General features: G+C 40.8%; 2 protein-coding genes across 2 annotated transcripts; both read right to left on the bottom strand.

Annotated features, from left to right (window-relative positions):
* Positions 1–1,424: 1,424 nt before the first annotated feature.
* hinfp (histone H4 transcription factor) lies at positions 1,425–5,551 on the bottom strand. Its single transcript, XM_085288812.1, has 9 exons — positions 5,137–5,551; positions 4,548–4,774; positions 3,926–4,037; positions 3,643–3,795; positions 3,478–3,555; positions 2,832–2,952; positions 2,587–2,725; positions 2,374–2,498; positions 1,425–2,302 (listed from the first exon to the last, which is right to left on the bottom strand). The coding sequence occupies exons 1-9, from the start codon at positions 5,291–5,293 to the stop codon at positions 1,936–1,938; spliced, it is 1,479 nt and encodes a 492-aa protein (XP_085144938.1). The 5' UTR covers positions 5,294–5,551; the 3' UTR covers positions 1,425–1,935.
* Positions 5,552–6,182: 631 nt separating this feature from the next.
* Positions 6,183–10,671, bottom strand: dpagt1 (dolichyl-phosphate (UDP-N-acetylglucosamine) N-acetylglucosaminephosphotransferase 1 (GlcNAc-1-P transferase)). The gene is made up of 9 exons (XM_085288811.1): positions 10,179–10,671; positions 9,947–10,067; positions 9,649–9,862; positions 9,414–9,560; positions 9,239–9,323; positions 8,934–9,122; positions 8,746–8,833; positions 7,257–7,412; positions 6,183–7,165 (listed from the first exon to the last, which is right to left on the bottom strand). The coding sequence occupies exons 1-9, from the start codon at positions 10,331–10,333 to the stop codon at positions 7,100–7,102; spliced, it is 1,221 nt and encodes a 406-aa protein (XP_085144937.1). The 5' UTR covers positions 10,334–10,671; the 3' UTR covers positions 6,183–7,099.
* Positions 10,672–12,639: the final 1,968 nt, after the last annotated feature.

Here is a 12,639-nt window from a genome sequence, read left to right as displayed (position 1 = left end):
TTGGCACTTGTGCTGTAGTAACAAGCCACGCGACGTGACGCTGCGGCTGTGATTGGTTCGGCTCTGCGCTACTTAATTTGGATTGGCTGACCTTTTTTTTTTTTTTCTTTGAGGACAAGAGCGGCGAGGTCTATCGCGATAGCTTAATTTCTCTATCGAGTAAAAGTTATATCGCGATACATATCGTTATCGTTCTATCGCCCAGCTCTACACCTGATCAAAGGTTTTTATAGGTTTAAAGCAGAAGAGGGATGAAAGAACGACCGTCTCCAAATTGATGAGACGAGTGATGGATAACAGAGGTACTTGTACCTTAAACACAGACGCTTTATCCAATGCACATCATTCACATTAGATGGATTAACTAAAATATATGAAATATATATAATTATATAGAATATATTGAGAGAAATATAGAACTTTGTTTTGGTCAGCATGAAAAATTGTAATGGTTTTCTGGGGGGTTTTGTCTTTCTTGTATGAGAAAAGCAGAAAACAAACCTAATGTTGGCCTTGTTGCTTGAAAACAACCTGCTGAAGTTCAAACAAAGAAAAGAAAGATGATTTAAGCGACTTTGAACATAGCATGGTTGTTGGTGCCAGACGGGCTGGTATGAGTTCAACCCTTTTTGGAGTTTACAGAAAATGGTTTGAAAGAGAAAATATCCAGAGAACAGTATTTCTCTGGCTGAAAATGTAACTTTATTATAACCAAGGTATGCAAAAGAGTATCTCTGAATGTACAACTTGACCATCCATGAAGCAGATGGGCTGCAGCAGCAGAAGACCACACTCTGAGCGCCACTCCTGTCTCCTAAGAACAAGAAAAGCAAGCTAAAATTTCACAGGCTCACCAAAATTGAATAACAAAAGATTGAAAAGGCAACGCCTGGTCTGATGAGCCTGGATTTCCATTGTAACGCATCATGTCACAAAGCTTAAGTCATCTCAAACTGGTTTCTTGAACATGCCCTTAAGTCACCAGATCTCAATCCAATAGAACTCTTTTGAGATGTTGCAGGACGGGAGATTCACATCACCGATGTGCGATGACTGTGTGATGCTATCGTGTCAAACTCTCAGAGAGATGTTTCGAGCACCTTGTGGAATCTAAGCGACAAATAATTAAGGCAGCTGTGCAGGCAGAAGGGGGTCCAAACTGGTACCAACAAGGTGTAACTAATGATGTGGGTGGTGAATGTGGACGTTAACAATACTACAGAGACAACGTTTAGATTTACAGCTCAGTTGAGTTCAGTCAAGACATTTTAGACGATTGAGATGTCAATTATACAGCCGTGTATATCAGTAACAGAGCTGCAGGAGTGCAGTTAGATTTAGCAGGTGGAGCTAAAACAGATGATGAATGTATGTAATACATAAAGAAAAAAGTTCACTCTTAAAAAAATATTACAAAACATAAAAAAATAGACAAAAAGGTTTCACGTGTTTATTCAAGTTTAACTGGGAAAGGTACACACTCTGCGAGATAAGGTGAGCCCTCTTAGCTTTAATCCAGATTCTGTTGAATATTAATGACAACACGACGTCCCATGACTCATGTTCTTAACCTTTAAAGGTTTCAGCTGATGTATCTCTGAATTTGATTGATTGAGAACCCAGCAGGCAGTGCAACATTAGCCTTCAACTGTCTCGACAGATTTTACAGCACGAGACACGAACATCTAACTGAAAACAGTTTAAAATTAAGATGCTACACATTAGCAAATAAACACATAAAAAACAGTTTACTTGCCTAATATAGGCTTACATTCAACATGAATCATAACAGTACGTGTTCCTTAATTCAGATGTTATAATTTAAGTAAAGCAGTTCGCTTTCTGTTCAAATCCAAGCCAGGTTTTTGTAGAAGTTCATGAATTCCAAGAAGAGTGTGACTGTGTACTTTGTGCCTGCTCAGGATGTGCATCAAGTCAAAGCACCTCCATCTCCTGTTGCTGAGCAGCATCCTGGAGCTGCAGCATTACAGACTCCTCTCCTGCCTGTGACAGTCCTCCAGTGAGGACATACAGCATGCCCTCTTCCTGTCCGCCTTCCTCAGCGCCAACTGTCGAGCCTGGCTCGTCGATCCTCTGCTCTTCCAGCAGCACCCCTTTCAATTCCACCTGCACCTCTGCAGGAGCTGCTCCTTCCTGCAGCTCCTGACCTTCCGTCGGCTCGCTGCCGCCGTCCTCCTCCGCTTGCCTGTTTTGTCTTTCTCGCATCAACTGCTCGGTCAGCTCCACGCTCTCGTAGCGAATCAGCTGCAGACGCAAGAAACCATCCTCGTGCTCCTTGTACCTGTCAAGAGCGAATAAAGACTTCAAGCGTTGCAATAGCTATTACTGCAGCTGCTTCACTGCAACACTCACCTGAACCTGGGGTGTCCGGACGGCCACTTAAATTGGTGCTTTTTGTGCAGATGGACAGTTAGGTTGTTGCCCCTGGTGAAACACTGGCCGCACACATGGCACTTGTAGCGAGCTACAAAACTCCCCTGGTTATGGAAATAAAACACAATCATCAATGAAAACATCAAAAATCCCTACTTGAACGCAAGTTTAAACAAACACTTCAAACATCACCTCGTGCTCTCTTTTGTGGTGAATCTTCATGGTGCAAGCGGCTCGAGATGTAAAGCCACAGCCAGGGACGTCACAGTGGAAGGCTGACTCGCTGCTGTGGGTGTCCAGATGTTTGCGCAAGTCGACCAGATTCTTACAGCTGTGAGGTTTTTTGGTTTTTTTTAAAAACGGTGGGAGCAAATGTCATTGTCTGTTTAATAACTTAATCCTGACTTAAATTGGTGAAGTTTCAGGGGTTTGGGTACCTGTACTCGCAGTAGTCACAGCTGTATGGCTTCTCGTTGCTGTGGCGGAACTTGATATGGTTGCGCAGTGAAGAGGGCGACGGGCACGTCATGTCACATAATGGGCATTTGTAGTGGCTCACTGTCCCAATAAAGCAGTGGGGAAATTAAATTTGTCTATATTAAGACTACAGAGTTGTTTGTTGGCAACAGGATTTCTTCACTCACTCACAACAAAGTGCATCACATGCTCAGCAGATCAAAAATAGACACTGTGAAGGACTATTTTTATTTTTGGTTGCGTCAAGCCAAGAAATAGTTGTGAAATGCTTCATTTTAAAACTGGATGCTCTCACTATGAAGCAGAAAAGATCCAGAAAGATGCTGATTAACTCATCTGGCTCACAGTCCATCACAATTCCCGGGTTATTGTAATGTGTGACATGCAGAAATAAAGTCTTAGTCTTAAACACAATCTGAGTGAAGACCTGGTAGATGAACAATGTGTGAAAGCTTCACCTCCAAGAGTATGGAACAGATTTGCTTCATACTCCAGGAGTATCATTTTTTGTGAATTGTGTATGGATGGACACCTCATCATGGCATAAGCTCATGTGTAAAAAAAAAAAAAAAAAAAAAAAAAAAAGCACAATGAAGCATAACTGACCGTGGGTCCTCATGTGGTCCCTCAGAAGTCTTTCTGTTGCAAAACGTTTGGAGCAGTGTGAGCACTGGAACCTCTGACCTATGTGACACGACACAGATTGTTCGATTATTAAAGGTTTTTTTTTAACATTACTAAGCTTAATTTCATAAATCTGACAGAATCTACCTTCCATGGCGCTCTGTCGTATGATGTGGTCAAACAGCTTTGTATTGTTGGCATACATCCCCCCACAGCCGGGACATGCCACCACCTTTTCCTGAGTGTGGCTGCGCAGGTGCTCTCGCAGCTTAGGACGGCCTTTAGCAGTCGCTTCACAGTCTGAAAATGACAGGCACAAAACCTGGATTCAAAAGTCTGAAATCCTCAGCTCGACACTGAAAATGTACAGCTGTACAATCTTCACTTAACATTTACAGTTGAAAAACAACAACAAACACTGTAAGCGTACCTTTCCATCCACAGCGGATCGGGATTTCACAGTCTCCTGTAGGTATCTCTATGCACAGGCTGTGCATTTCCACATGGCGATAAAACCACTCAGGGTTTTCATACGGTGGTTGCTTTAACACATGTGCATTAAGAGAGTTACAGAGCCACATGTATTATTAGTTTAACTCTACTACACAGATCATTTAAAAACTCAGAAATACTGGGTTCAGGAACACTAACAGAGATCTGAACACAGTTCACAGTGCCATCCACAAAAGCAGGTTAAAGCTTTGTCATGCAAAGAAAAAGCCATTTATGAACATAATCCAAAACACTGCTGTCTTCTCTGGGCCAAACCTCATTTATAATAGAGTGAAGCAAAGCAGAGACCTTTTCTGATGTCAGACGAATTAACATTTGCAATTCTTTTTGGAAAACATGGATGTCATGTTCTCTGGAGTGAACAGTGGAGAGACTAGCCAGCTTGTTTTCAGGCTTCGGTTCAAAACCCTAGACCTCTCACGTTACGAAGTAGCATTAGTGTCTATAGAACTGGCAGCATAAGATTTGGGAAAGCTCCATCAATGCTCAATGTATCTGCTACTCTCGTCTTTCACCAGCAGCAGATACAGCAAACTTACTTCACATTCCTCCCAAAGGCAGACAAAATTATCTGGGATTTCAGGGATGATGTTGCGATTGTGGTAGGCGATGGAGCAGTTGCCGATTTTTGGATGGGCACTGAGAACCTGCTGACCCAGCTGCTTTAGTTTAGTGTGATAACAGTGAAAGAACACGTGTCGCCGCAACTCTTCAGATCCCTCCACGGAGCAAAAACCACAGTCTCTCCACAGACAGCTTCTCTCCCCTTTGCACAAAAAGTAAAAGAGACTAGATTAGGAGGAATCATCACTTTGGGCAAAGGATCAGTATGACTTATCTATCTGAATGCCTTGTTTATCATCAGGACTTTGGATGCCAGCAAAGTTAAGTAAATTAATCCAATTCAATATCTAGTGGCCAAATGTTATGAATAAGTAGCTGATGGATAAAAACTCTCGTCATTTCTAGTGGTGGTCTAGACGTGCAGTAAGTGAGGCCACACTGGTTAAGGCCTATTGAACCAAATCATTAAAACACGTTCCTGTCCAGCTCCTCACGCTACATCTCCAAAACAAACACCTCAGCTATGGAGGTGCCACACGTACACGAAGCTGCGTTTCACCTCACCCTCTGTTTCTTCTTCCTCCTCCTCCTCTTCCAAAGCACTTAGATGACCCTCCACATGCTTGCAAAAGTTTTCCATCCGATTAAATGATTCCTGGCATGAACCCCACTCACACTCCAGCTTGAGTGCTTTCTTCTGCATTCGCTTGTTAGGAGGCATCTCTCCGAGTCACAACTGGACTAAATGTCAGACGTTTCGCTCCAGGACCGAAGTCGCAAACGCTGTTTGACCATCACCTGACCGCCCAGCAACTAAGCTGCTAGCTTACATTAAACAGTCTCCACAGTGTTGCTGAAACACCAGCAGAGAACTGTTTAATAAGCTAAAAGCATAAATTGTTATAAGCTTCACGACAGCGTTAAAAGAGAGCTCGTATTCATCGGACCTGTTCTTCTTCCGTCCACAAACGCGGGCTGTGCAACAACACCGACGTTCCCCTTGAAACAAAGTTTAGTTAAATAGTTCCTACGCAAAAAAAAATTCCTTTTTGTATTTACAGTTAACAATTGGAAGATATTTACAATAAATCTTCATTTTTATTGACATTTATTCAAATATTTTACTTAAGTATAAATTTAGGGCATTTATGCTCCTATAATTTTATTTTAAGATTATGAAAAAGTATTTGGTAAAAGATTTTACTAGCGCACATTTCATTGCACAATTCATTAATAAAGCACAAAATGTTCTGTTTTGAGGTGAGCGACTCTTTGGGTCTTCCATGTCAAACAACCCACAACCTGTTCCCGTTAGGCGTCGCCACAGCGGATCACCTGCCTCAATCTAACCCTAACACTCTCTTCTGTCTCACCAACCCTCTGCATGTCCTCCCTTTCAGCTATTTGTATACAATGGATAAACAGGTAATGCTAAATTTTTGGTAAAATGTCTGCACTTCAATTGTATATTGATTGCTTGTGTTACAATTCAGCATGAGAGAGGTAAAACCACACAAACTGTGACTTGGTCCCATTTCTGAACTATAACGGAAACACTTTAAGCACTATAATTTAGCACACTTTCTCCCAAGTATTAATACAACACAATCTTACATCATCATTTTTCCCGTTTTTATTTGATAATCTGTGCCTTCAATCTCAGTAAACAGTTTTGCACTTGTAATTACATTCCTAAATAAAAAAGTCCAGTGCCAGTTGACTTCACGTTGATGCTCTTTCTGAAACCGTTGGGATGATGCTCAGTCCTAAACAACACGGCTATATATTTGATGAAAGAAAAGCAAAGACGATCAGTTATCTTTAATCGGGATGTGCTTTTTCCACAATCAGGACGTGGTCATGTGACTTCATGACCTCTATTTAATCATCTCCTCACACTTTATTGATGACTACACTCCTTTGATATTTCACTGCTGTTCTTCACAACAATCATTTTGTTGTTGTGACTTTTGTTGAGAGGGAAAAGAAACAACCAAGAAGCACTAAATGAGTTTAATATTCCTACCATAACTGCATTAAAGTGTAAGTAGGCACATTTTCTCTCAACAGCAGGTTAAAGCAGTATGTGAACATGTGAATATTTGACCAGTTTTTAGAGGATTTCTACATTTGCAAGTCAGCGATGTCTGCTACACCGAAGATCAAAACTTGACAGACTTTCTTTTTAAAAACCAAGTATAAAAATATACTTTCAGGTTGAACACGTGGGGTGATTAAGACCCAGTTACATTTCCCTGACTGTAATGACTGAATCCCAGGAGAGCGCTACTGTTGGCATCAAATCATTAGCCGTTCTGCTTGTACATATATATGAAAATGTTGTGGTGAAGTTAAATAAAGCTTTAATCCTTGCTCTGGGTCTTTACTGCAGAAAGAGTCTGAATATGAAAAATGTCAGTGAGGTAGTGGAAACTATTAAAAGGCAAATGAACAGTGAGCCTGTAAAATAGTTCCACAGCAGTATCATATTTTCCTCAGTCAGCACTCCGTCCTCAGTCCCGGTAATCTAGACGTCATAGAAGAGACGGACGAGATGATAACGGATCCCAAAAGCCACTGCGCTGCCCATCACCTGAGTGAGACGCAGAAATGAGAGGCGAGTCAAACATTTTATGGCTGACAATATTCAGGCATATGTGGATACTGCAGGTGCTCTGTTATACCTGTATGACGAGCATGATGACTGTGAGAGTTCTCTCGTGGACGGGTCCGAGTACTTTCAGCACCAGGTTTATTAAGGTCATGTTGTTGCACTCAATAAAATCACCATCCCCCTCATGGCCTCTGCGCACCTCGAGCAGCTTTAATAACTCTGCCACCTGTTGAGGATTAAAGGTTTTATTGTTATCAGCCAGTAAACACAGCCCGACGCATGCTAGTGGTCTGCCTCAGCTGTGTGTGTGTGTGCGCGTTCATACATGATATCCAAACTTGTGAGTTATTATCAACTTCTCCAATTTTTTTAATTAAGCAAATTAATGTATTGGATTAATTCATCTGATTTTCAGGTTGATACATATGGTTCATTGTCATTTTTTTATGTTGCATGTAACCTGTCCCATGGGCATAATTATTATGTGCCAAATCTAGGTGTGCTGCGATGTGCGGTACAACCTGTATGCAGTGCTGTGAAAAACTAGATACTCCCTGTGATTCATTACATCGTAGAACTACTTTTAATTGTTTTCTGTATGGCTTTATCAGTCAGTCACATTAATGTAGAAGAATTCTGGCCCACTCTTATTGCTTGTTGCTTTATCTTTTTTTTCTAGGTTAGATTTGCTGCTGTTCTTGGGATCATTTGGGTCATGCAACAGAACAGACAGCTAAATGTGGCCTCACATTTGGCTCTAGTACACTTTGGTATACAGAGGCATTCATGGCTGACTGAATGACTTCACCGTTACCGTGCGTGACACTTGGAGGGATATCATGCACAGCCATATTTGGCCATATTGCTGGTTTTTTTTTATTATTATTTCTCTGAAAACTGTATTATGTGATCACGGATTGAATCTGTTGGAACGCGTGAGAAGACTAACTGTAGAATGATGGACTTCAATTGTTTGGAAATGACTTTATAGCCCATCTCAGACTGATGGGCAGCAACAATTGCTTCTCTGCCATTAATGCTTATATCTTTCTCTCATTGGCGTTTTGTTAACAAGCATCTGAATGCTTCACACCAGCAAACTGCCAACACGTCTGCTTTTATAGAGGCGCTCACACTTGATGATGAACAATTAATCAAGCGCATTTGATCAGCAGCACCTGGCTGCTATTTACCCTGTTATTTTTTTTTTATGGAAGCAGTCAGTGCAGTGAGTATTTTACGGGACTCTGTCATACAGTGTATGAGAAAATGTGTTCTGCGTCACAACCAAATAATGCGTCTGGGTTTTAATAACGGACGCTGACAGCGCGAGGCAATTGGAGCAGAAACAATCAGCTTCATTGCCCAAAGCAATTAGATAATTATATTCATAAAGATTTCCTCATTTCATCTTATCAAAAGTCTGGATTTGGTGCTTTCCTCTTTGAGTTGTGATGGGACAAGACCAGCAGCTGACATGATTTACAGCTTAGTTGAGGAGAATTTCTATTAAAGCATGGGAATACTCAAACAGAGAAAACGCAAAAGAAAAGCTTTACCGTCAAAATGAGGTGGCCTAACTTAGAGAGGTCCTTTGTTTTGAATTTAGAGTAGCTCATCCCCAGCTTGCCATTTTCTGGGTTCAACCTTTAGTTAGAAGGAGCATTGGAAGAAAGAAAAAGTTGAGCAATACACATATCAACAGGGTATAATCGTATATAAATGATGTTCATAATCAGGCAGTCACCTCGGGAGCCGGTGCCTGGGACAGGGGATTATGTGAAACAGCTGTGGTACGGAGTAGACAAAGTTAACCACTTGAGGAATGAAGAACAGCAGCATTGTTTTGCTGAAGTGTCCCAGGATGCCGACTACAGCAAAGGTCATCCCAGCAAAGTAGCAGAAAGTATCTCCCACAAACACAGATGAAGGGTACCTGTGACAAAACAGATTACAATCACCATGCTAGAGGGGGACTTGCACATATAGCTCTTTGTTTTTGATTGCAGAAAATATATGTTAACTTTCCCGAGTTTGGTAGACTTATCTTACCAGTTGTGGTACATAAGCGCTAATGTGGTGAAGAAGAACGGTATCATGAAGTAGAGGGAGAAAACGTGGTCATCGCGGTAATCTCCTAATAATAAGAAGAAAGTGCAAAGAACCACATGTTACACAAAATATGTCCAGCTTCTGCACCCGTGTGACGGGAAACGAAAATGCATACCGCTGAGCTCCAGAAGGTTAAATATGATGATGGAGCCCGAGATAAACAGAGCTTGGCCTGATTCGATCCCGTTGATGCCTGCTAGGATGTTGATGGCGTTTGTGCAGAATACAGCAAGCATTCCCATGTAGACATAGTACAGGATGCCTGCAGAAGAAATGACGAAACACCATTTAAAGGAAGACTTCAAAGCAGTGAATCCAGACAAAGAACAGCGGACAACCACACAACTCACCCAAATCCAAGTGCAGTCCGAGCAGTGCTCTGAAGGGCTTGGGCACCACTATGACAGTGTTGCCAAAGTTGGTAAAATAGACCATGAGCAGTGGCAAGGAAGCCATGGTGGGAAGCAAGAGCTTGTGTCTCCACCGGAGGTTGAGCACATCATCGGCAAAACCAAGGAAGATCATGCAACAGATGGCTAGAAGTGCACCGATGAGCTGTACAAACTGGCAAAAACAACGCACACAAAGGTCAGACGTGAGGTTCAGACTGGAAAGAAACACGGGGTCATTGCACATCAGTGTACTCACCTCATCATGTGGGAAGCCCATGCACTGATCTCCAACAAAGCAGCTGAGGAAAGGCACTGGGATGAAACAGAAAAGGATGATGAGGAAGACAGTCCCACTGATGACTCCTTGAGACTCTGGACTGTAAAGAAAGGGGAGTGAAAAGGAAAACAATTTATTATCATATTTTACTGAATATGTCATTTAAGCTGAAAGCCGTGTAGCTAAAAGGACAGACAGGGAGACGACTCACACTTCCTTTTTGGATGTTTTGTTTAGATCCACTCCGTATAATCTGGCTGATATGAAATGATCTTTGAAAGCCGGAATGAGTTTCAGTGTGGCCAAGCAGCCGAGCACAGACATGAAGCAGTTGATGACCAGCGGAAGGACGGGTATGGGTGACATTATTTCGGGCTTTTTGGCGAATTGGTTTCTGCCAGATCGAAATCACGTTTGTAGCTATTGTGACGCCGCTTCCCTGCGGGCGGGCGACGGATTGGCTCTGACTGTGATCACCGAGGTACGAGAAACATATCAAGCCATCATTTCAGAACAAAAGGCGTCTCTGTAATTCCACGGTCAAAAAAAATCCACAAGTCTATAAGTCCTCGAGTCACAGTGGTAATCCATACCATCTGTCATTACGACTTGTAAATTTTATTAGCTCTGCATTGCCTGGCTGTCTAAACTCCACGTCTGACATTAGTTCAACCGTTAAGTCATACAACTTACAACAAGATGGGACTTCCGATTGGGGTTTTCAAAATAAAACGTTATTGGCCCATAACGTCTCTCTCTCGAACCCGTTTTTAAAGCTAAAATGAGCTTTCAATAGAATAAAATACCTATTGTGTGTAAGTTTCAATGTTTGCATTATTTACAGAATATCTGAAATTTTGATAAGGTTTTGAGAGATTTCTGTATACTCTTATTGTATAAAGTATACAGAAAATACTAACTTTGACTTCCGACATCTGTATTGACGCGGAAGTGAAATCTTCTTCTTCGGTACATATTTTTTCGCACATACGTCATTTTTATGATAAAATTCTGCCACCTGTTGACAAAACAAATGCTTTCTCTCTTTTGTATAATGTATATTTTTCTTCTGTTGCTGTTTAGTAATATTGTTGTAGGCTATAGGTTATGTTGCATATATTTATTTCTTCTCTATTCATTTTGATATTATAATAGTAAAACCTTCCCAAGTGAGGGACTTATCTCATCATATCATATCTTTAATCAATACTGAAAATTGATTTCATATATATATATATATATATATATATATATATATATATATATATATATGTGTGTATATATATGTGTGTGTGTGTGTATATATACATGTGTGTGTGTGTGTGTGTGTATATATATGTGCGTGTGTGTGTATATATATGTGTGCGTGTGTGTATATATATGTGTGTGTGTGTGTGTGTATATATACATACGTGTGTGTGTGCGTGTATATATATATATATATATATATATATATATATATATATATATATATATATATATATATATATATATATATATATATATATATATATATATATATATAAGTGAAGAATTTATTTGAAACTTTAAATGGCTGAAATTGAGAAAAGCGAATTGGTACTGTCTCTTTCCTATCAGAAAAGAGACAAAGAAAATCTGAGAACATAGAACCAACTGCTGTATACTCCAGTAAAGTCATGCTACACACCTTCAGCAGCCACTTTTTATGTATGCATGTTCAAGTGCTTGTTAATCCAAACATCTAATTATCCAATCACATGTCAGCAGCTCAAAGCATTTAAACATGTAGATGTCTGTGAAGGTTCTCAGCCATCCAGGTCATTGTAGTCTAAGGAGCTTGAAAATAAAAGTATCTGGACATCTTTAAGTTGCTTGAAGATGGTGAAGAGTCCCCGATGTAGACATCACGAAGACAGCCTATTGAAGTTCAAACTGAGCATTAGAATAGTGGAAGAAAGGTGACTGAAACTGGTTGTTGGTACCAGATGGGCTGGTCTTCACAGTCTGGATTTCAGTCCAGTAAAGGACATTTTAAGGGAAATATGGATGAGCGAATGACAAACCTGCAGCAACTGTGTGGTGCTATTATTTCAATATGAAGCAAAATCTCAGAGAAATGTTTCCAGCACCTTGTTAAACCTGCATCATGAAGACTTAAAGCAGTTCTGAAGGGTTAATTAGTGTTACAATTTGAAAAATGTTTTAAGTGATCTGATTACAGTAAAAAGGTGAGGTGTGAGAATGACTTTCCTGATATGAGAACTGCACCAAAGCCATTGAGATAAAGTAGCATTAAGGGAAGTGAGAGATCTGTAGCTCTGAATGACAAATGAGCTAAAAACTGTTCTGATGAACTGTGAGATTCAGATGAGATTCGACACAATACAAAATGTCTTTAGTAGTGAAGTATATATAGAAACAACACATAGTCATTACTAGTATCCACTTGGCTTGCTGCCTGTATATTGGAGCTTTACCCTGGTGGATGAGAGTGTTTGTTCACTGCACCTTCAGATCAGGGAACAGGTCCTGACTGTCATCTGCGCTTTTGTGCCAAATGACAGTTTAGAGTACCCAGCTTTCTTGGAGTACATGGGTGAGGCGCTTGAGAATGCTTCACCTGGGCACGCCATCCTCTTAGTGGGAGACAATGCTCATGTGGGCAATGACAGTGAGACCTGGTGGGGCAT

Source organism: Mchenga conophoros, linkage group LG10 (assembly GCF_057382185.1).
Source record: "Mchenga conophoros isolate Kocher_MC1m ecotype Shallow Benthic linkage group LG10, M_conophoros_male_GT1.1, whole genome shotgun sequence".
Lineage (NCBI taxonomy): Eukaryota > Metazoa > Chordata > Actinopteri > Cichliformes > Cichlidae > Mchenga > Mchenga conophoros.
This window is presented reverse-complemented; position numbering and strand designations above follow the sequence as displayed.

What these genes read in the sequence shown, in the direction of transcription:
- dpagt1 (XM_085288811.1), bottom strand. Translation starts at nt 10,333, where the DNA reads ATGTCACCCATACCCGTCCTTCCGCTGGTCATCAACTGCTTCATGTCT. An exon ending in CGGACTGCACTTGGATTTGG is followed by an intron (nt 9,561 to 9,648) that starts GTGAGTTGTGTG and finishes TTTCTTCTGCAG; the next exon opens with GCATCCTGTACTATGTCTAC. An exon ending in TAGGCCACCTCATTTTGACG is followed by an intron (nt 7,413 to 8,745) that starts GTAAAGCTTTTC and finishes AATCCTCAACAG; the next exon opens with GTGGCAGAGTTATTAAAGCT.
- hinfp (XM_085288812.1), bottom strand. Translation starts at nt 5,293, where the DNA reads ATGCCTCCTAACAAGCGAATGCAGAAGAAAGCACTCAAGCTGGAGTGT. An exon ending in GGAGGAAGAAGAAACAGAGG is followed by an intron (nt 4,775 to 5,136) that starts GTGAGGTGAAAC and finishes TTTTGTGCAAAG; the next exon opens with GGGAGAGAAGCTGTCTGTGG. An exon ending in ACGACAGAGCGCCATGGAAG is followed by an intron (nt 3,556 to 3,642) that starts GTAGATTCTGTC and finishes CGTGTCACATAG; the next exon opens with GTCAGAGGTTCCAGTGCTCA.